The sequence below is a fragment of the Pseudorca crassidens genome, chromosome 10 (assembly GCF_039906515.1).
Source record: "Pseudorca crassidens isolate mPseCra1 chromosome 10, mPseCra1.hap1, whole genome shotgun sequence".
Taxonomy (NCBI): Eukaryota; Metazoa; Chordata; class Mammalia; order Artiodactyla; family Delphinidae; genus Pseudorca; species Pseudorca crassidens.
Window position 1 is genome coordinate 53,777,736 of NC_090305.1, and position 21,086 is coordinate 53,798,821.

A 21,086-nucleotide genomic window follows, 5' to 3' on the forward strand; every position below is an offset into this window, starting at 1 on the left:
CCCAAGGTCATAAATCTCTGAGCATCGACTTCACATCTCTGGAAAGTGAACGGCATCTGAGACAGCATATAAATCACCTCGAGAAGAGTTATTCATTGTGGGCAAATAAAAATGTAAGCCGGGCAGATGGTGAAGAGCTCGTTTCTACTGGTAGTATCCCATGGGGCGAGGCAGGCTAGGGGGAAAGCAGACAGGGTTGTGAAATTTGGGGTCACAGGGATAGGAAGAAAATAAATACCCAAAACAACAGGACACTAAACATTATCCTACCACATGGCTACAATCTCTTCAACTCTTCACCAATGCTTCAGATCTGACTTTCTCCCTCTATGGCCAAAGAACTGATATCAGGGCAAAGAGAAGAGGACTCAGGATAGGGGGTTGGGGGGAGGGAAAACCCATACTAAACACTGCAGTGCTTTAAGCCCTCTTCATTCACCAGTTTCAAAGTGCTTAATCCTTTGGGGACTGCGGCGGGATAGAAGAGATTATACCACCTGGTGCTGATTTTTTTTCATATGGCTCCAGCTCACAACTGGCAAATCCAAGATGGCTGTGTCCCCAACACTCTGGTGGGTGTTTATGTCACAAAGCCACAGTGGCCTGGGGGGAGGGGAGGAAAGGGAGGCAACACGGTGACCACCCCCAAGGCTCCCCGAAGACTGGCCTGTTCTAGGGTTGAACCCACTGGAAGCCCCAGACACACCCTACTGGCCCCTGAGCAGGTGTGATTGGGGACCTATGACTATACTCCACCTCGCTCTTATAAAAGCAACACCAGCCAAGAAAACAAAACTTTATTATCACCCACAAAAAGGGATACGAAAAAAGGAAAAGGAATGAAGGGCAGAACAAGTCGTTGAAAAAAGTAGCAAAAATTGAAATGAATCCCCCAAAGCTGCACAGGAAATGACACTGTTGTGCCTCTGAGAGCTCATTAATGTGGCCAGAAACCAAGTTCAAGAAGCCCTTGAAAAATGCACACAGAGCTTACGTTTGTGTGTGATGGCTATGTTTGCTGTCCATTTGTTAAGAAGAGAAGAGGGCAGAAAAACGCTCTTTTTGACAGATAGGAGCTCTCGGCCATGGGAAGAGAGATTGTTCTCAGCAATCACAGCCTGTGAGAACACCGCAGAAATATGTCTCCAAATGCCATGATGCCAGATGCCACAGACGGTCATCTTAACTACCACGGCCTGCAGCCACAGACAACCAGCACCTCCATGGTGCTGGCAAATTAACCTGGAAACATCACTTGGCTAAAAACCATTTCTCCTGCTTCTAATCTCAAGTTATAAAAAAATAACTATTGTGAAAAATGCACAGAGTTAATAAGCTGAGTATCTTAGCTCAGGCTAACAAAATACCATAGACTGGGTGGTTTAAACAACAGGAGTTTATTTCCTCACAGTTCTAGAGGCTGGAAGTCCTGGATCAGGGGGCTAGCATGGCTGGGTTCTGGTGAGAGCTCTCTTCCTGGTTTGCAGACGGCTGCCTTCTGCTGTGTCCTCACAGGGTGGAAAGTGAGAGAGAGAGATCTCTCTCCCTCTTCCTTCCAAGGCTACAGTCTTATTGGATTAGGGCCCCACCCTTAAGACCTCATTTAACCTTAATTGCCTCCTAAAGACCCTAACTCTCAGATACAGTCCTATTAGGGGTTAGGGCTTCAACATATGAATTTGCAGGGAGGTGAGTGTATAAGTCATCTCATAGTACTGAGCTATGAAAATCTGCTAAACTAAGGAGTTCTCCATTCCATGTCCATCACATAGTAGTGCAATGAATGTTTGATGAATGAACAAATAACTGAGAAGATGAATAATTACTATCTTACTATACTGAGAACACAGAGCATACTTATGAGAGAGCAGTCTATTTTCAAGCACAAGCAACAACCTGGATCCTTCTGATTTCTAAGTGTCGAGGGTCTGGTAGCCAGGAGGTGTCTCTTCTACATTTGCACAGTGGATGGACTGTTTTCTCTCCAAACCAACAGCCAGAAGAGGAGAAGAAAAAACCCAGATGATTAAAAGACACTCCCCATTCCATAATGACAGAACCTAAATGGAATGCCCTCTGTGGATCTTCTGAAAAGGTTTTAATAAGAGTTCCACACATCACCACCACCACCACCTAGTACCTGTTGGATAGGTCGAGGCCAACGACCAGAAATGGACTAATTAGTAAGAAAGCCATCTGACTAGGGAGGTCCAGGACACTGGCCATCAATGAATCACTTGTCACAGCAGCATACATAACTCACCTGCCACTCAACAGGTTAGACTTACCCCTAGGAAAGAGAGAGGGACAGAGATGAAGACGGGGAGAAGGATGCCCTCAGGCTATGAACAGTACAGATGGACTTTATCATTCACGTCCATTCATTCATCACATATTTACAGAGTGTCTACTATGCCCACGGTGCTTTCCTAAATATTTTGGAGTCTTCAATGAGGGATCAGAGAGAGGTCTACACTCAAAAAAGTTGGTCTATGAGATGAAACAGTCGGGCTAGAAAAGCCTTTTTTTTCCTGGGTTGGGATCTGGGAATCTGTAATTCTTTTGAATTTTTATTGGAGTATAGTTGATTTACAATGTTGTGCTACTTTCTGCTGTACAGCAAAGTGAATCAGTTATACATATACACATACCTACTCTTTTTTAGATTCTTTTCCCACATAGGTCTTTACAGAGTATTGGGTAGAGTTCCCTGTACTATACAGTAGGTCCTTAATAGTTACCTATCTTAGATACAGTAGTGTGTATGTGTCAATCCCAATCTCCCAATTTATCCCTCCCTCCCCACTAGAAAAGTCCTATGGAAACTGAAGATGAGCACTGCAGGAAGAAAACCTGCTTGGGGCAGGTATGGGGGTCCAGCCACACTCTCTGTTACTCCCCAAGGCTAATGGGGACCCAATGTGGGTCCCCCCAGGACTCGAGATCCCTGTGATTTAGCACCCTCCTCCAAAGCCATGGAGGGTGACTGTGGTAACTCTAAAGCAGTCATGGAAACCCAGTTGCTGGGTCTTGGGGGGGCTCTAGTTCTGGTTATGAGATAACAAGAAAAGTGTGCCGGGGACCTCCCTTCCCACACAGAGTGTCTTGGGAAGAGCTCTCATCTCGTCCCACGTTCTAAAAGAATGTTGTGAGCAGGTGATGCTTGGGACTGTAGCTGGCATGCTGCCACCATGACAAGCATGGGGATGAAAAGCCAACAGCAAGAAGAATGGAAGAAACCATTTTTTTTTTTTAAGAGAGAAGTGATCGATTTTTTCTGTGATAAAAAGCACATAAGATCTACCCTCTTAACAAATGTGGAAGTGCATAGAACAGTAGTGTTAGCTACACGCAGATGGCTGCACAGAAGACCGCCAGAACCCTTCATCTTGCACAACTGAAACTCTCCACTCACTGGATAGCAACTCCCCATCCCCTCCCCACTGCCCCGGCCACCACCATTCTACTTCCTGTTTCTATCAGTTTGACAACTTTAGATACTTCCTGTAAGTGGAATCATGCAGTATTTGTCCTTCTATGACTGGCTTATTTCACTTATTATAATGTTTCTAAAGGTCCATTCCTTTTTTAAGGCTGAATAACAATCTATCATATCATCCATACACCATATTTTCTTCATTCATTCATCCATTTAGGTTGTTTCCACCTCTTGGCTACGAGGAACAAAGCTGCAATGAGCCCTGGGGTGCAAATATCTCAAGAACCTTATTTCAATTCTTTTGGATAAATACACACAAGTGGAACTGCTGGATCACATGGTAGTCCTAGTTTTAATTTTTTTCAGGAACTGCATACCATTTTCCAGGAGCCTGTATCTTCGAGGCCATCGGGAGTGGTTGCAACAAACCCACGGCCACTCACTGGCAGAAGTCTTACTGTGTGAGAAAATTAAATGTAGTTATTGCTTGAGCTTCTAACGGTTGGGTTCTCTGTTATTTGCAGATGAAAGAATCCTCCTAGGCACAGGAGATGGTGTGGTATATACAGAAGGGCACTGGCTGGGGAGAAAGGAAGTCTAGATGTCCATCCTGCCTTTACCACTGGCCAGTTCTGTGACTCTTGGCAAGTCAGTCAGTCACTCCAGTTTGGGGAGTGGCCACTGGACCCCTAAAGATTATTCTAAGATGTAGTGACTCAAAGGCCATGGCTCAAAGAGAAAAAACATCTGTCCTACAGGATCTGGGAAGAAGAGGCAATCAAACTCTCTAATGACAGGGTGGGAAGTGGGGTAGAAAGGGGTTAATCATATCACCCACGACCTTACTTGTTACAAAGTCCAAATGTGATCGACAACATTTCCTACGTAGCAACCATTAACTTTGTGGAGCTATCACAGAATTCACTAAATTGATTTTCAACCATTACAGGGATGTGTTAGCTGACCCACTCCATGGTCAAACAGCTGACAACAAGTACATGTCAAATATTTTGAACAAATCAGTAAGGTTGAAAATGCGTGTTAAAAGAATTATCCAGGGCTTCCCTGGTGGCGCAGTGGTTGAGAGTCCGCCTGCCGATGCAGGGGACACGGGTTCGTGCCCCGGTCCGGGAAGATCCCACATGCCGCGGAGCAGCTGGGCCCATGAGCCATGGCCGCTGAGCCTGCACGTCCAGAGCCTGTGCTCCGCAACGGGAGAGGCCACAACAGTGAGAGGCCCGCATACCACAAAAAAAAAAAAAAAAAGAATTATCCAAAGGATCAAAACAGCATATTACCTTATCTTGAAAAACTCTATCACCATCCCATGCCTGACACTTCATGCTCAGTTAACATCTACCTATACATTGATGTACTGTGGAGATGAAGAATAAAAAGGATCAAAATGGGTTGAGATTACACTGGTCAGGCTTCAACTTGAATGTCAGAGGATTTCAAAACTAACAGCTTTATATGCGGTTAAGTGGTTCAAAAGTTCAGTGCTAAAGATGACAATTCAACCAAGAGCCCGAAAATTCTTCTTGAGGCAAAATTCAGCTAAATCTTTATATCTGTCTCTTTCCCTTATTTGTAAAACAATGCCCTCCCTTGGGGAAGTGGGGATTTTGACACACTTACTTGAAAATTAAATTCTGCAGTTTTCTAACCAAAGCCCACTGGCTAATTTATATGTTGATCGAGTCCTTAGTACTTAGGGACATTATGAGAAGTCCTTCTGAACCTGCTAGATTTGGGGAGTGTAGGTCATGTGGTCTCTTGATGGCATTACTGCCACTGCGATGCAGACAAGTCACCAGGCAAAGTTTTCTAGTGAAACAGTCAACCCAGGGGTTGATAGGAGCTGATGACGTACTCCTGAGACACGGCTTCAAGACCCCCTGCTGCAGGTCCCCAGTGGAGAGGGATTAACAGGACTGACTCTCCATCTTTTCCCTCCAGGCCAGGGGTCGGTGTCCGGGCACCTAATAACTGCCTCCAACAATTCACACAGCACACATTATGCTAAACAAAGAAAGCCGGGCTCACGTGAACACACTGCGTGATTCCATTTACATGGCATTCTGGAAAAGACGAAACTACGTGGACAGAAAGCAGATGAGCGCTTGCCAGGGGCTAGGGGAGGAGTTAAACACAAAGGAACACAAGGGAATCTTGGAAAGCGATGGAACTGTTGTAACAGATCGAAGTTCAGAAGTGGTAAAATTGCATTTTAAAGGGGTGAATTTCATTATTTATGAATTTACCTCGATAACCCTGACTTTTACCAAAAATTAGGGTTTCTGTCTCTCAGAAACAGCCTCCAGGAAGGTGGGTAAACATGGTGACATGTGAGCTGCCGTTGAGGATTGTCCCCATGCCACCCACTGCTTCCCTATGCCAACAGCCCAACCAGTCAGGATCCAGGGCCAGGAATGGAAACCACTCCAGGTATTTCAATCAGGAAGGGATTTGATATGGGAATTAGGTGCTTATAGCATCACTGGTCTGGCGGAAGGCCAGAACAGAAGGCCCCCTTAGACTTTTTCATGCAAGGACACACCACTGCAGGTATCCTTGATCCAAGTGTCGGGATGCTGCCGGCGCTGCGGCCACAACAGCCTCTCCTGCCAGCGCAGGGGGACAGAGGCCCCAGAACAACGAGTCTGGCCACTGCACCTGCCTCTAAATACTCACATCCCCTTGACCCTGTCCGCCAGCAGCACCAGCAGAAGGAATGTGGTCCCCGCCTCAGCTTCCAGCTCTCAGACAAATGCACTGAGGAAACCGTCATGAATTTAGAAACCTCCCTGGGAGAATGCCTGCAACGTGGACGTGCGTTGGTAGGTTTCCAATCCGGAGGGTGGGTGGAAGGTCAAGAGCGCCAGGCCCAGTACTTCATCTCCCCAGTCACCATTCCTCCTGTCCTAAAACAAGGCTCTCTTCGACAAAGAAAGCACCACCAAAACCCTTTTCTGTCTAAACTTAAATTTCAAACCGTGCTGAGAGAGTTGAAATATTGTTCTCCTAACGGGGAAACCAAGATCCTAACTCACTTTGTTATGGAAGAATATTTCATTTTCACATTTAGTGGGTCCCAGCCCCAGCCCCAGCCGAATAAAATTTTGAGATCACTGCATCTGATAACAGAGCCAACCACAATTCTCTTGTAACACACATATTAAATACACGCTGCTCTTCTGAGCTCTATTCTGTTGAGAATGAAACAGACTAAGCTTGAAAATGCATTCATTTTCCAGGTATCTGTAAGTTGTTTTATGGTAAGCCAGAAACAGCAGAGGGGAGTGTCACATTGTGATTTATGGTAAGAAATATATATTTGCTTTTTTGTCCCTATTTCCAACACAGAGTTCCTAAAACCCTGGGAATTTCCTAAGAGATGAAAGCTTTAAAGTGTCTTTTGTTATGTTAAGGAATGACTTTTGCAAAGCCCCTAAGGATGGGAGATGGTTGCCAGTGGAGCCAACCCCGGTTATTAGAGGGTTGGAGCTTTCAGTCCTACCCCTGACCTCCAGGGAGGGGAGAGGGCCTGGAGGGTAATTTAATCAACCATGCCTATGTAATGAAGCCTCCTTAAAAACCCTAAAGAACAGGGTTCAGAGAGCTTCACGGTTGGTGGGGAGAGTGGTGCACTCGGAGAGGGCAGGAGGGCATGGAAGCTCCGAGCTCCTTCCCACAGACCTTGCTGTATGCATCTCTTCCTTCTGTTCCTGAATTACATCCTTTTGTAACAAACTAGTAGATGTTTCTCTGAGTTCTGTGAGCCACCCTAGCGAATTAATCAAGCCTGAGGAAGAGGACATGGGAACCTCCAATCCACAGCCGGCTGGTCAGAAGCACAGGTGACAACCTGGATATGTGACTGGCGTCTGAAGTTGATGGGGTGCTCAGTCTTGCAGGACTGAAGCCCTTCACCTGTGAGATCTGACGCTCCTTCCAGGTGGACAGTATCAGAATTGAGTTGAATTGTAGGATACCCAGTCTATGTCTGATGGGAATTGGATTGAGTTAATTGCTTGATGGCATTAAAAAATATATATACATTAGGATGTGGTATGTTTTATACCCTAATTTATGCTCCTAAAGACCTAATATGATCAAAACAATAAGCCAGAAGAAAATATTTGGCTAAAGCACCACAATAACTACAATTCCTAGTCTCCCAATGATCACATAGTAACTACATTCTCCACATCAAAAGGGATAAGAAACCTTCTCATAAGGAATTTCACTTCATTCCTTCTTGGGTTATTTTTCCAAATTGTACAAAAGGGAGGCAATGGAAACATTTTCCTTTTTCTGACAAGAAAACTACTGGGTGGCTATGGCTAGCTTCTTCAACTGTTAGGACAAGAAAAAAAAAAAAAGTGACAAAGCACAATGGCCTAAAATAAAAATAGTGTCCAACCAACACGAGCTGTTTGGGTTGTGAGAATCATCTACCAGAGCTGTCACTGGAAAAAATGAAGGACGTCTTTGCAAAAGAGCTCTAATCCTTCCTTCTCAGAAAACATTCACACCCGCATCACACCCCATAAGCCTCTCACTGCTGCAAGAGAGTACCAGAGAATACCTCCTATCACTCTGACAAAAGGAGTAAGAGCAAAAACGACAATCAGAAATTAATGATTGTTCCTAACTTAAAAGCTCTCCCTAGTTCTTCTCCTTCAAAGTATTTTTTAAAAGTTGAACTTGGGAGCTAGTTATTTCGTCTGGACAATGATATACTATCTTCTGCCAATGCTATTGACTGGCAAAGCAAAGTGGGCAATAATTTTATGTAAAAAGAACAGACTAACCCTTTCAAACTTCAGGGTTAGAAAAAGCATCCACAGGAAAGGCAGCACGTACACTAGGAAGGACTCAGAATAGGGAAGATCAGCAGCCCTAATAATAATCTTATCAGGTTACTAAGTAGACATTTCTCCAAAGACATACAGACAGCCAACAGGCACGTGAAAAGATGCTCAACGTCACTAATTATTAGAGAAACGCAAATCAAAACTACAATGAGGTATCACCTCACACCAGTCAGAATGGCCATCATCAAAAACTACAAACAATAGGGCTTCCCTGGTGGCGCAGTGGTTGAGAGTCCGCCTGCCGATGCAGGGGACAAGGGTTCGTGCCCCGGTCTGGGAGGATCCCACATGCCGCAGAGCGGCTGGGCCCGTGAGCCATGGCCGCTGAGCCTGCGCGTCCGGAGCCTGTGCTCCGCAACGGGAGAGGCCACAAGAGTGAGAGGCCCGTGTACCGCAAAAAAAAAAAAAAAAAAAAAAAAAAAAAAACTACAAACAATAAATGCTGGAGAGAGCACGGAGAAAAGGGAACCCTCCTACGCTGTTGGTGGGAATGTAAATCGGGGCAGCCACTATTGGGAATAGTAAGGAGGGTCCTCAGAAAACTAAAATTAGAGCTACCATAGGAACCAGCAATCCCAATCCTGGGCATATATCTAGACACAACTCTGATTCAAAAAAATACATGCACCCCTATGTTCACAGCCCCACTATTAACAATAGCCAGGACATGGAAGCAACCTAAATGTCCATCAACAGATGAATGGATAAAGAAGATGTGGTACATATATACAATGGAATACTACTCGGCCATATAAAGGAACGAAATAATGCCATATGCAGCAACATGGATGCAACCAGAGACTATCATACTAAGTGAAGCAAATCAGAAAGCGAAAGACAAACACCATATGACATCACTTATGTGTGGAATCTAAAATATGACACAAGTGAACCTATCTATGAAACAGAAACAGATTCACAGACATAGAGAAGAGACTTGTACTTGCCAAGGGGGTGGGGGGTTAGGGGAGGGATAGAGTGGGAGGTTGGGGGTAGCAGATGTAAGCTTTTATGTATGGAATGGATAAACAACAAGGTCCTACTGTACAGCACAGGGAACTGTATTCAATATCCTGTGATAAACCATAATGGAAAAGAATATTTAATAATTATATATATGTGTAACTAAATCACTTTGCTGTACAGTACAAATGAACACATTATAAATCAACTACACTTAAGTAAATAAATAATCATTTTTTTAAAAAAAAGCTTATTAGGTGACAGCCTCTGTTAGGGTTTCCCCGTGATGCTGCTGGGGATGAAGATCTAAACAGTTATTTCTAAAGATCTAAGAACTTCTCTTTTAATTTCTTTCTAGAGCAAGATTTAGGTATGTGTATTATGGTGTGAACTCCCAAAGGTTCTTTTCCAACAGAATGGAGGTGATTGGAATTCTCAACCCCTTAGCAGCTAAGCACGACCTCCTCAAACGTGACCCCCCCGAGGCTCTCAAAAAAACTACCTGACAGCAAGCTCCGACATCTTCTCAGTTGCCAACTTACCTTGCGAGGCACCCACACGTCAGCTACAAGTGTTTTCCCCCTGAAACTCGGTGTACAGGCAGAGGCAGATACCTTTCAAAATCTCACATCCCCTATCGTTTCATACCCTGCAAAGTCACCTTACAGATGCTGATGAAATACTTGCAGGCAGGCCGATCCTGCCTCTGGAAGACCTGAGCCCTCAAGCGGCCCTCGGAGAATAGAATCACGTGAAGCTTGGAGAAACATTTCAATGGATAACCAAGACCATTTGACTGAAGAAGCTGCCTTGGGACTTGCAACCTTACAAAATAGATTTTGCTGCACAATTTTCAGGCTAAAGTGATTTCAATTCAAATGAAGAACCACCTCTAACACATGGTTAAAGTAGGTCCCAGCCCACTTCACGAGATCCTGTCAACAGGACACGTGCAACCAAGAAAGAGAAATTCACTTATGACACCCGGGGAAATTGACAGAATGCAGGCTGCATTTGGCTTCCCTCCAGCTGCCACTTAGAGGCGCAGTTAGTCACGGAGATTGCGTGGGCAGATGACTGGGTCCAGGGAGCCTGTGGGGGCCTGGCTAGCCCCGAAGGTCTGCAGGGCTGCTCCTCCCTGGACCTGGGCTAGTGCAACGCCTAGAAGAGTCCCAGCCACTGCCCCTGGGCTGGCCCGGTTGTGTAGCATGCGGGGATCAAGCATAGGAGAAAGGAGCTCATATTATTAGCACAATCACACGAAGAAGCCAATATTGAGGGGAGCGACATAATAGATTGTAACCACTCCCATCATGTCAACAGGCATCACGTTAGTGGGCGTGTTAGTTTCTCCCACATGACGTGAAAACGACTCCCATTTCAGTGAAAATGGGAGATTCCGCATCAGTTGGATCACCGTTCGCCCATGGCAGCTGCCAGGCACAAGAGCAGGAGCGCCAGGCGTGCACGGAGCTGATTTTGTCTCCCTGGGCGATGCTTCCATTTTATAATTTGTCTCCTCTTAAAACCCAGCGGTGAGCAAGTTACAAATATAATTACTCTACTTCTGAACAAGCGCTAACACAAGCCATGAAAGGTGCGAAGAGAGGCTGGCGAGCTTACCTCTGGCTCTGGCGGGCAGGTTTGTTCATCCTCCACGGAGTTGGGTAAAATGGCCCAGGTTATGCTGGCGCTGGCCGATGGCAAAGAGCCCAGTGTCCCATTTTTCAGCTGCTCTGTGGAGTGTGACTTAGGCCCGTGCCATCCCAGGATGCTTTCTGAAATAAAGACCTAGAATGATGCCAAGTATTTTCCAAATCCAACATTTAGAGCTCAAGAAATAGCCATACCATGCTGTTGAAGAAACCCGACTTGAAGTGGGTCCAATTTTAAGTGGACCATAGAGGATTTAAGCTGATTCAGTGGATTTAAGTGTAGATTCAGGTCACCTATTTATAAACGAGTTTCTGCGTAATGACCATAGGCTGTGTCTCTCCCTGTCCCTGGACAAAATTCACATGTGCTGTACTTCCTTGAGGGTGTTTTTCTTATTTTTTTTAACTTTTCAAAAATACTTATAAATATTTACAATAAAAACAAGAGTCAAATTGTATCGGGTATGGGCTGCTCGAAATGCAGTCTGAATGCCCATTGACATGATGACCACAGCTGAGAAAAGACGCTGCGGTGTGATCACGTCACGTGTGATCGGCCATTAGATGTGGCCGAAGTCCATTCGGGTGGCAGAAGTCAGGAAGCCACATCATGGACAGACATGGGTATGGAGGATGGATGCGGTCATGCCATTCTAGCTACCATATTGCTGTTAATAAAGCTTTTTTTCTTTTTTTTTTTAATTTGGCCACGCCACATGGCTTTTGGGATCTGTTTCCCAACCAGGGATCAAACCCGGGCCCTTAGCAGTGAACATGCATAGTCCTAATCACTGGACCACCAGGGATTCCTTATAAAGCATTTTAAAGATTTTCCCTCAACCCTTGGGAACAGCAAAAAAAACTTTCTAATACTGATCTTTCCAAGAGTAATGGGTTATTACAGAATAGTTGTATATATGCTTGCTAAGGGGGACAGGAATGATCAGAGGTAGATTTCTTTACCCTGTAGCAATTCTGCCATTAGAAAAAAAATAGGCTTCAAACTCAGCTGAATCTGGAGCTTCTGTTCTCAGCCTGAGCACAGGAGTGAGTGATGAAGGAAAGGTGGGCTCAAGTGCAGACAACCTCACGTGAACTAGAACTCAGCCGCCCTTCAGCACCTCAGATGCTGCCTAGCATCTCCTCATTCTCTCCCACTGCTCACAACGCTCAAGTGAGGCTGTTTTTTTTTTTCTTCCCATTCTTCAAAGGGACGAGAGCCTTTGTGTGTGCTGTTTCCCTGCTCAGACTGCCAGCCTCTAGTTCCTCTACCTGGGGGAGGAGATCTCCTGAGTAAATCCAGGGGTCTGCTCAACGATCACGTGCTCAGAAAGGCCCCGGGGGACTTCGCTGGCCAAAGCAGCACCCCAGAGGCACCCCCTGTCCCAGCTGTTGGTTTACTGTCTTACGGCTCTTAGCACTCTCTGAACTCACCCTGTTCATTCGTTTATTGTCTGCCTTCCTCTTCTCCCTAGAACATTAGCTCCTTAAAAACAGGGACAACACTGCCCTTGCTCACTGCTGTATCCCCAGAACCTAGAACAGGGTCTGGCAAGGAGTGTGAGCTCCTTAAATCTGTGCTGAATGAATGGATGACCATTAAGACTTTCAGAGATGGTCAATTTCAAGAAGAGTGTATGTTTCAAAAAGCCTGTATGTCCATGGTGGAGAAGGGCAGGGGACAAAGTGGGGAAAAGGGGGTTGGGGGAAGAGTTATTTACTGGGTATAGAGGTTCAGTTTTGCAAGATGAAAAGGGTTCTGCAAGATGAAAAGGGTTCTGGAGATTGTACAATAATATGAATGTATTTAACACTACTGAGTTGTATACTTAAAAATGGTTAGGACCCCCAATTTTTTTTGAATTTTGTTTTTTTATACAGCAGGTTCTTACTAATCATCCATTTTATACACATCAGTGTATACATGTCAATCCCAATCTCCCAGTTCATCACACCACCACCTCCACGCCCCACTGCTTTCCCCCATTGGTGTCCATACGTTTGTTTTCTACATCTGTGTCTCAATTTCTGCCCTGCAAACTGATTCATCTGTACAATTTTTCTAGGTTACACATACATGCGTTAATATACGATATTTGTTTTTCTCCTTCTGACTTACTTCACTCTGTATGACAGTCTCTAGATCCATCCACGTCTCTACAAATGACCCAATTTCATTCCTTTTTATGGTTGAGTAACATTCCATTGTATATGTGTACCACATCTTCTTTATCCATTTGTCTGTTGATGGGCATTTAGGCTGCTTCCATGCCCTGGCTACTGTAAATAGTGCTGCTATGAACATTGGGGTGCATGTATCCTTCTGATTTATGGTTTTCTCTGGGTATATGCCCAGTAGTAGGATTGCTGGGTCATATGGTAAATCTATTTTTAGTTTCCTAAGGAACCTCCATACTGTTCTCCATAGTGGCTGTATCAATTTACATTCCCACCAACAGGGCAAGAGGGTTCCCTTTTCTCCACAACCTCTCCAGCATTTGTTGTTTATAGATTTTCTGATGATGCCCATTCTAACTGGAGTGAGGTGATACCTCATTGTAGTTTTGATTTGCATTTCTCTAATAATTAGTGATGCTGAGCACCTTTTCATGTGCTTCTTGGCCATCTGTATATCTTCTTTGGAGAAATGTCTATTTAGGTCTTCTGCCCATTTTTGGATTGGGTTGTTTGTATTTTTAATATTGAGCTGCATGAGCTGTTTATATATTTTGGAGATTAATCCTTTGTCTGTTGATTCGTTTGCAAATATTTTCTCCCATTTTGAGGGCTGTCTTTTCGTCCTGTTTATGGTTTCCTTTGCTGTGCAAAAGCTTTTAAGTTTCATTAGGTCCCATTTGTTTATTTTTGTTTTTATTTCCATTACTCTAGGAGGTGGATCAAAAAAGAGCTTGCTGTGATTTACGTCAAAGAGTGTTCTGCCTATGTTTTCCTCTAAGAGTTTTATAGTGTCCGGTCTTACATGTAGGTCTCGAATCCATTTTGCGTTCATTTTTGTGTATGGTGTTAGGGAGTGTTCTAATTTCATTCTTTTACATGTAGCTGTCCAGTTTTCCCAGCACCACTTATTGAAGAGACTGTCTTTTCTCCATTATATACCCTTGCCTCCTTTGTCATAGATTAGTTGACCATAGGTGTGTGGGTTTATCTCTGGGCTTTCTACCTTGTTCCACCAATCTATGTTTCTGTTTTTGTGCCAGTACCATATGGTCTTGATTACTGTAGTATAGTCTGAAGTCAGGGAGTCTGATTCCTCCAGCTCCGTTTCTTTCCCTCAAGACTGCTTTGGCTATTCGGGGTGTTTTGTGTCTCCATACAAATTTTAAGATTTTTTATTCTAGTTCTGTAAAAAAGGCCAACGGTAATTTGATAGGGATTGCATTGAATCTCTAGATTGCTTTGTGTAGTAGAGTCATTTTCACAATATTGATTCTTCTAATCCAAGAACATGGTATATCTCTCCATCTGTTGGTATCATCTTTAATTTCTTTCATCAGTGTCTTATAGTTTTCTGCATACAGGTCTTTTGTCTCCCTAGGTAGGTTTATTCCTAGGTATTTTATTCTTTTTGTTGCAATGGTAAATGGGAGTGTTTCCTTAATTTCTCTTTCAGATTTTTCATCACTAGTGTATAGGAATGCAAGAGATTTCTGTGCATTTATTTTGTATCCTGTAACTTTACCAAATTCATTGATTAGCTCTAGTAGTTTTCTGGTGGCATCTTTAGGATTCTCTATGTCATCTGCCTATCAGATGTCACCTGTATCAATGTCATCTGCAAACAGTGACAGTTTTACTTCTTCTTTTCCAGTTTGTATTCCTTTTATTTCTTTTTCTTCTCTGATTGCCGTGGCTGGGACTTCCAAAACTAGGTTGAATAACAGTAGTGAGAGTGGACATCCTTGACTTGTTCCTGATCTTAGAGGAAATGCTTTCAGTTTTTCACCATTGCGAATGATGTTTGCTGTGTGTTTGTCATATATGGCCTTTATTATGTTGAGGTAGGTTCCCTCTATGCCCACTTTCTGGAGAATCTTTATCATAAATGGGTGTTGAATTTTGTCAAAAGCTTTTTCTGCATCTATTGAGATGATCATATGGTTTTTCTTCTTCAAGTTGTTAATATGGTGTATCACATTGATTTATTTGCATATATTGAAGAATCCTTGCATCCCTGGGATAAATCCCACTTGATCATGGTATATGATCCTTTTAATGTGTTGTTCAATTCTGTTTGCTAGTATTTTGTTGAGGATTTCTGCATCTATATTCATGAGTGACATTGGTCTGTAATATTCTTTTTTTGTAGTATCTTTGTCTGGTTTTGGTATCAGAGTGATGGTGGCCTCACAGAATGAGTTTGGGAGTGTTCCTTTCTCTGCAACTTTTTGGAAGAGTTTGAGAAGGATGGGTGTTAGCTCTTCTCTAAATGTTTGATAGAATTCACCTGTGAAGCCATCTGGTCCTGGACTTTTGTTTGTTGGAAGATGTTTAATCACAGTTTCAATTTCATTACTTGTGACTGGTCTGTTCGTTTTTTCTATTTCTTCCTGGTTCAGTCTTGGAAAGTTACACCTTTCTAAGAATTTGTCCATTTCTTCCAGGTTGTCCATTTTATTGGCATATAGTTGCTTGTAGTAGTCCCTTATGATGCTTTGTATTTCTGAGGTGTCCACTGTAACTTCTCCTTTTTCATTTCTAATTTTATTGATTTGAGTCCTCTCCCTCTTTTTCTTGATGAGTCTGGCTAATGAGTTATCAATTTTGTTTACCTCCTCAAAGGACCAGCTTTGTTTACCTCCTCAAAGAACCAGTTTTATTGATCGTTGCTATTGTTGTATTGTTTCTATTTCATTTATTTCTGCTCTGATATTCCTGATTTCTTTCCTTCTGCTAACTTTGGGTTTTGTTTGTTCTTCTTTCTCTAGCTCCTTTAGGTGTAAGATTAGATTGTTTATTTGAGATTTTTCTTGTTTTTGAGGTAGGCTTTTATAGCTATAAACTTCCCTCTTAGAAATGCTTTTGCTGCATCCCATAGGTTTTGGATCATCGTGTTTTCATTGTCATTTGTCTCTAGGTATTTTTTGATTTCCTCTTTGATTTCCTCAGTGATCTCTTGGTTATTTAATAACGTATTGTTTAGCCTCCATGTGTTTGTGTTTTTTACATTTTTTTCCTTGTAATTGATTTCTAATCTCATAGCACTGTTGTCAGAAAAGATGCTTGATATGATTTCAATTTTCTTAAATTTACTGAGGCTTGATTTGTGACCCAAGATATGAGCTATCCTGGAGAATGTTCTGTGCGCACTTAAGAAGAAAGTGTAATCTGCTGTTTTTGGATGGAATGTCCTATAAATATCAATTAAATCTATCTGGTCTATTGTGTCATTTAAAGCTTCTGTTTCCTTACTAATTTTCTGTTTGGATGACCTGTCCATTGGTGTAAATGAGGTGTTAAAGTCCCCCACTATGATTGTGTTACTGTCAATTTCCTCTTTTACAGCTGTTAGCAGTTGCCTTATGTATTGAAGTGCTCCTATGTTGGGTGCATATATATTTATAATTGTTATGTCTTCTTCTTGGATTGATCCCTTGATCATTATGTAGTGTCCTTCCTTGTCTCTTGTAACATTCTTTATTTTAAAGTCTATTTTATCTGATATGAATATTGCTACTCCAGCTTTCTTTTGATTTCCATTTGCATGGAATATCTTTTTCCATCCCCTCACTTTCAGTCTGCACGTGTCCCTAGGTCTGAAGTGGGTCTCTTGTAGACGGCACATATATGGGTCTTGTTTTGTATCCATTCAGCAAGCCTGTGTCTTTTGGTTGCAGCATTTAATCCAGTCACATCTAAGGTAATTATCAATATGTATGTTCCTATTACCATTTTCTTAATTGTTTTGGGTTTGTTTTCATAGGGCCTTTTCTTCTCTTGTGTTTCCCACTTAGAGAAGTTCCTTTAGCATTTGTTGTAGAGCTGGTTTGGTGGTGCTGAATTCTCTTAGCTTTCACTTGTCTGTAAAACTTCTGATTTCTCCATCGAATCTGAATGAGATCCTTGCTGGGTAGAGTAATCTTGGTTGTAGCTTCTTCCCTTTCAGCACTTTAAGTATTTTCTCTTGCTGCTTTCAATAATTTTTCTTTGTCTTTAATTTTTGCCAATTTGATTACTATGTGTCTCGGTGTGTTTCTCCTTGGGTTTATCCTGTATGGGACTCTCTGTGCTTCCTGTACTTTGGTGGCTATTTCCTTTCCCATGTTAGAGAAGTTTTTGACTATAATCTCTTCAAATATTTTCTCGGGTCCTTTCTCTCTCTCTTCTCCTTCTGGGACCCCTATAATGCGAACGTTGTTGTGTTTAATGTTGTCGCAGATGTCTCTTAGGCTGTCTTCATTTCTTTTCATTCTTTTTTCTTTATTCTGTTCTGTGGCAGTGAATTCCACCATTCTGTCTTCCAGGTCACTTATCCGTTCTTCTGCCTCAGTTATTCTGCTATTGATTCCTTCTAGTGTAGTTTTCATTTCAGTTATTGTATTGTCCATCTCTGTTTGTTTGTTCTTTAATTCTTCTAGGTCTTTGTTAAACATTTCTTGCATCTTGTCGATCTTTGCCTCCATTCTTTTTCCGAGGTCCTGGATCATCTTCACTATCATTATTCTGAATTCTTTTTCTGGAAGGTTGCCTATCTCCACTTCATTTAGTTATTTTTCTGGGGTTTTATCTTGTTCCTTCATCTGGTACGTAGCCCTCTGCCTTTTCATCTTGTCTATCTTTCTGTGAATGTGGTTTTTGTATCACAGGCTACAGGATTGTAGTTCTTCTTGCTTCTGCTGTCTGCCCTCTGGTGGATGAGGCTATCTAAGAGGCTTGTGCAAGTTTCCTGATGGGAGGGACTGGTGGTGGGTAGAGTTGGCTGTTGCTCTGGTGGGCAGAGCTCAGTAAAACTTTAATCCTCTTGTCTGCTGATGGGTGGGGTGGGTCCCCTCCCTGTTGGTTGTTTGGCCTGAGGTGACCCAACACTGGAGCCTACCTGGGCTCTTTGGTGGGGCTAATGGTGGACTCTGGGAGGGCTCTCGCCAAGGAGTACTTCCCAGAACTTCTGCTGCCAGTGTCCTTGTCTTCATGGTGAGACAGAGCCACCCCCCACCTCTGCAGGAGACCCTCCAACACTAACAGGTAGGCCTGGTTCAATCTCTATGGGGTTACTCCTCCTTCCCCTGGGTCCCGATACATACACTACTTTGTGTGTGCCTTCCAAGAGTAGAGTCTCTGTTTCCCCAAGTCCTGTCGAAGTTCTGCAATCAAATCCTGCTAGCCTTCAAAGTCTGATTCTCTGGGAATTCCTCTTCCCATTGCCAGACCCCCTGGTTCAGAACCCTGACGTGGGGCTCAGAACCTTCATTCCAGTAGGTGGACTTCTGTGGTATAAGTGTTCTCCAGTTTGCGAGTCACCCACCCAGATGTTATGGGATTTGATTTTATTGTGATTGCGCCCCTCCTACCGTCTCTTTGTGGCTTCTCCTTTGTCTTTGGATGTGGGGTATCTTTTTTAGTGAGTTCCAGTGTCTTCCTGTCGATGATTGTTCAGCAGTTAGTTGTGATTCCAGTGTTCTCGCAAGAGGGAGTGAGAGCACATCCTTCTACTCCACCATCTTGAACCAATCCAAATTTTTTTAATTTGTATTTTTACCACAACTTTTTTTTTTAATGGCAAAAAGGCATCCATATATCAGTCCTTGATGTCATTTTTAAAAAGTTAGAAACTCACAACACTAAAATCAAAGGCTGAAGGATGAGCTAAGGACAGGCTTATGAAGAATCCCCATAAATAATAAGGTGGATGGGGTTGGACTAAGAAAACCAACCCAGGGTTCCAAGACCCAGAATCTTCCCTAAGAAAGGTGGAAAGATACTTCTTACCTGTCCTGTTGACCAACTCCTCCTCAGAGACCTGAAGTTGGATTCATATCTTAAATACTGGGCAGCTGTCTCATAAATACAGGGGTACTACTTTCTCTTCATTTTATTTTATTATGCAAGTAGTAAATGTCCTCTAGAATAATTAGGAAAACTTAAAAAAGCACTAAGGGAAAAAATGAAATCTGCTCTCCTAGGCAATCGGGACAATGTTCCGTCCATTACTCCCATACCTTAACTCTGTCCCTCCCTCCCCTCCACACCACCATCATTCAGAGATGATAACCAGGAGACAGACAACAGGGCAGGAAGTAGAGTCTGGCCTGCTTGTGATACACAGCATCCTGAGACAAAGACCAGGACAGGAAGGGTGGGGGTAGCAATGCATGCTGGTTAATGCAGTTTTCTGTACATTCTGTGGAGTCAGAGCATCAAAGAACCAGTGAGGGAGGACAGGAGAGAAGACCGCCTCAGACCAGTCCAGCGGCTCTAACCACCAGCCACTGGTTTGGGTGTCTGGATAGAGCTGCCTCATGTGAGGATAAAGGAGGAAAATTCTAATATAGAGTGAATGAAAACGAGTGTATAAATCAATCACTTCCAGCCTCAAGACCAGTAGTGAGCACGCCCACACCCTCATTTTCTTTCCTTCTCTCAGCCCCTGCCCCTCCCAAAGCCGAAGCCAAAGCAAAGGCTTTGAAGGCCAAGAAAGCAGTGCTGAAAGGTGTCCACGGTCACACAAAAAAAGAAGATCCGGATGTCGCCCACCTTCCAACGGCCCAAAACACTACAGCTCCGGAGGCAGCCCAAATATCCCAGGAAGGGCACCCCTAGGAGACGCAAGCTTGACCACTATGCCATCATCAAGTTCCCCCTCACCACCAAGTCAGCCATGAAGAAAACAGAAGACAACAACACACTGGTGTTCACTGTGGATGCCAAGGCCAACAAGCGCCAGATTAGATAGGCTGTGAAGAAGCTCTATGACACTGACGTGGCTAAGGTGAACACCCTCATCAGGCCTGATGGAGAGAAGAAGGCATATGTTCGACTGGCTCCTGACTATGATGCTTTGGATGTTGCCAACAAAACTGGGATCATCTAAACTGAGTCCAGCTGGCTAATTTTAAATGTAAAAGTTTTCACTAGTTAAAAAAAAAAAAAAAGGACCCTATAGTGCTTGGGAAAAGAAACAGTATCCTCAGAAGGATACTCATAGGAACAATATATCTCTGAAATTTCTAACATAAGGTGTCAGAGAAAACATCAGGAGAGGTGTATCCTTGCAACAATACAAAATAAAGTAGCCGCTATGAAACAAGAACAGAGAGCCAGAAGAAGAAAACAGACTGAGGTGAAGAAGGAGATAGAGGCAGAAAGGAATTATTATAAGGAAACAAAGTCAACATTAGCAGAATTAAGGTTAATACCGAAACGAGGAAAAAGTAGAATCTACAATGTAGAAAGTCGAGTAAGTAGTGTGTCAAGAAGATGAAGTTCTACCAGTGAGCAGCTGCAAAGGGCACAAGCCCAGCAATGAGACAGAACATAAGACAGAAGATACACAACAGAGACCCTAAAGTAAAGAGATCAGATCAGTGGGACAGAAACAATAAACAGTGACAGAAGTAAAGAAACACAGCCCGAGCGGAAGAGAGGGCTTTGGGTTCTGCTGAAAACAGCCCACCTCAGTCCAGCAAAACCAATGGGAAAAGACTCACATCTAGACACAGCTTGGCGATATTTTCTTAGGCTTTTTCTCACTGAAATTTCAAACACATACAAAACTAGAGTAGTATAATGACTGCCTGGCTCATGAAGTTTGGCAACATTTTTTAATTAAACAAAAAACATGAGAAAAAATTTTCCAAGCATTTAGGCAGAAAAGTTTGACCTGCCCTAAAGGAAAAAAGAAATCAAGCTAGTCTTGGATTTTGCTAAACACCAGAAGGTGAGTAGATGAAGAGAATAATGCAAATAAAAGTCTACAGATTTGAAGGTGGGTGCGGGCTGGGGGGATAATGCTTATCTTCAGACAAATTATCTTTCCTCTGCCAAAAAGAGTCAGCATTTATTGAGCTCTTGCTAGGTGCCAAGGACTACCATATAAAATTTACGTGCGTGAACTCATCTAATCCTAATGACGACCCATGGGTAGGTCCTATTGTTATGTCCACTTGACAGGTAAAGAAACAAAAAGGCACAAGA

At 43.1% G+C, this 21,086-nt stretch overlaps 1 protein-coding gene and 1 pseudogene across 7 annotated transcripts in view; one reads left to right on the forward strand and one right to left on the reverse strand.

Annotated features, from left to right (window-relative positions):
- The window catches only part of OSBPL10 (oxysterol binding protein like 10), a 376,742-nt gene that overhangs the window by 55,115 nt on the left and 300,541 nt on the right, over positions 1-21,086 (reverse strand). For all 7 annotated transcript variants that reach the window (XM_067753588.1, XM_067753586.1, XM_067753589.1 and 4 more), the window contains one exon: positions 10,906-11,060. In XM_067753588.1, coding sequence (XP_067609689.1) covers positions 10,906-11,060 — 155 coding nt within the window. The remainder of the gene's footprint in view (positions 1-10,905; positions 11,061-21,086) is intronic.
- LOC137232197 (large ribosomal subunit protein uL23-like) lies at positions 19,541-20,002 on the forward strand (annotated as a pseudogene).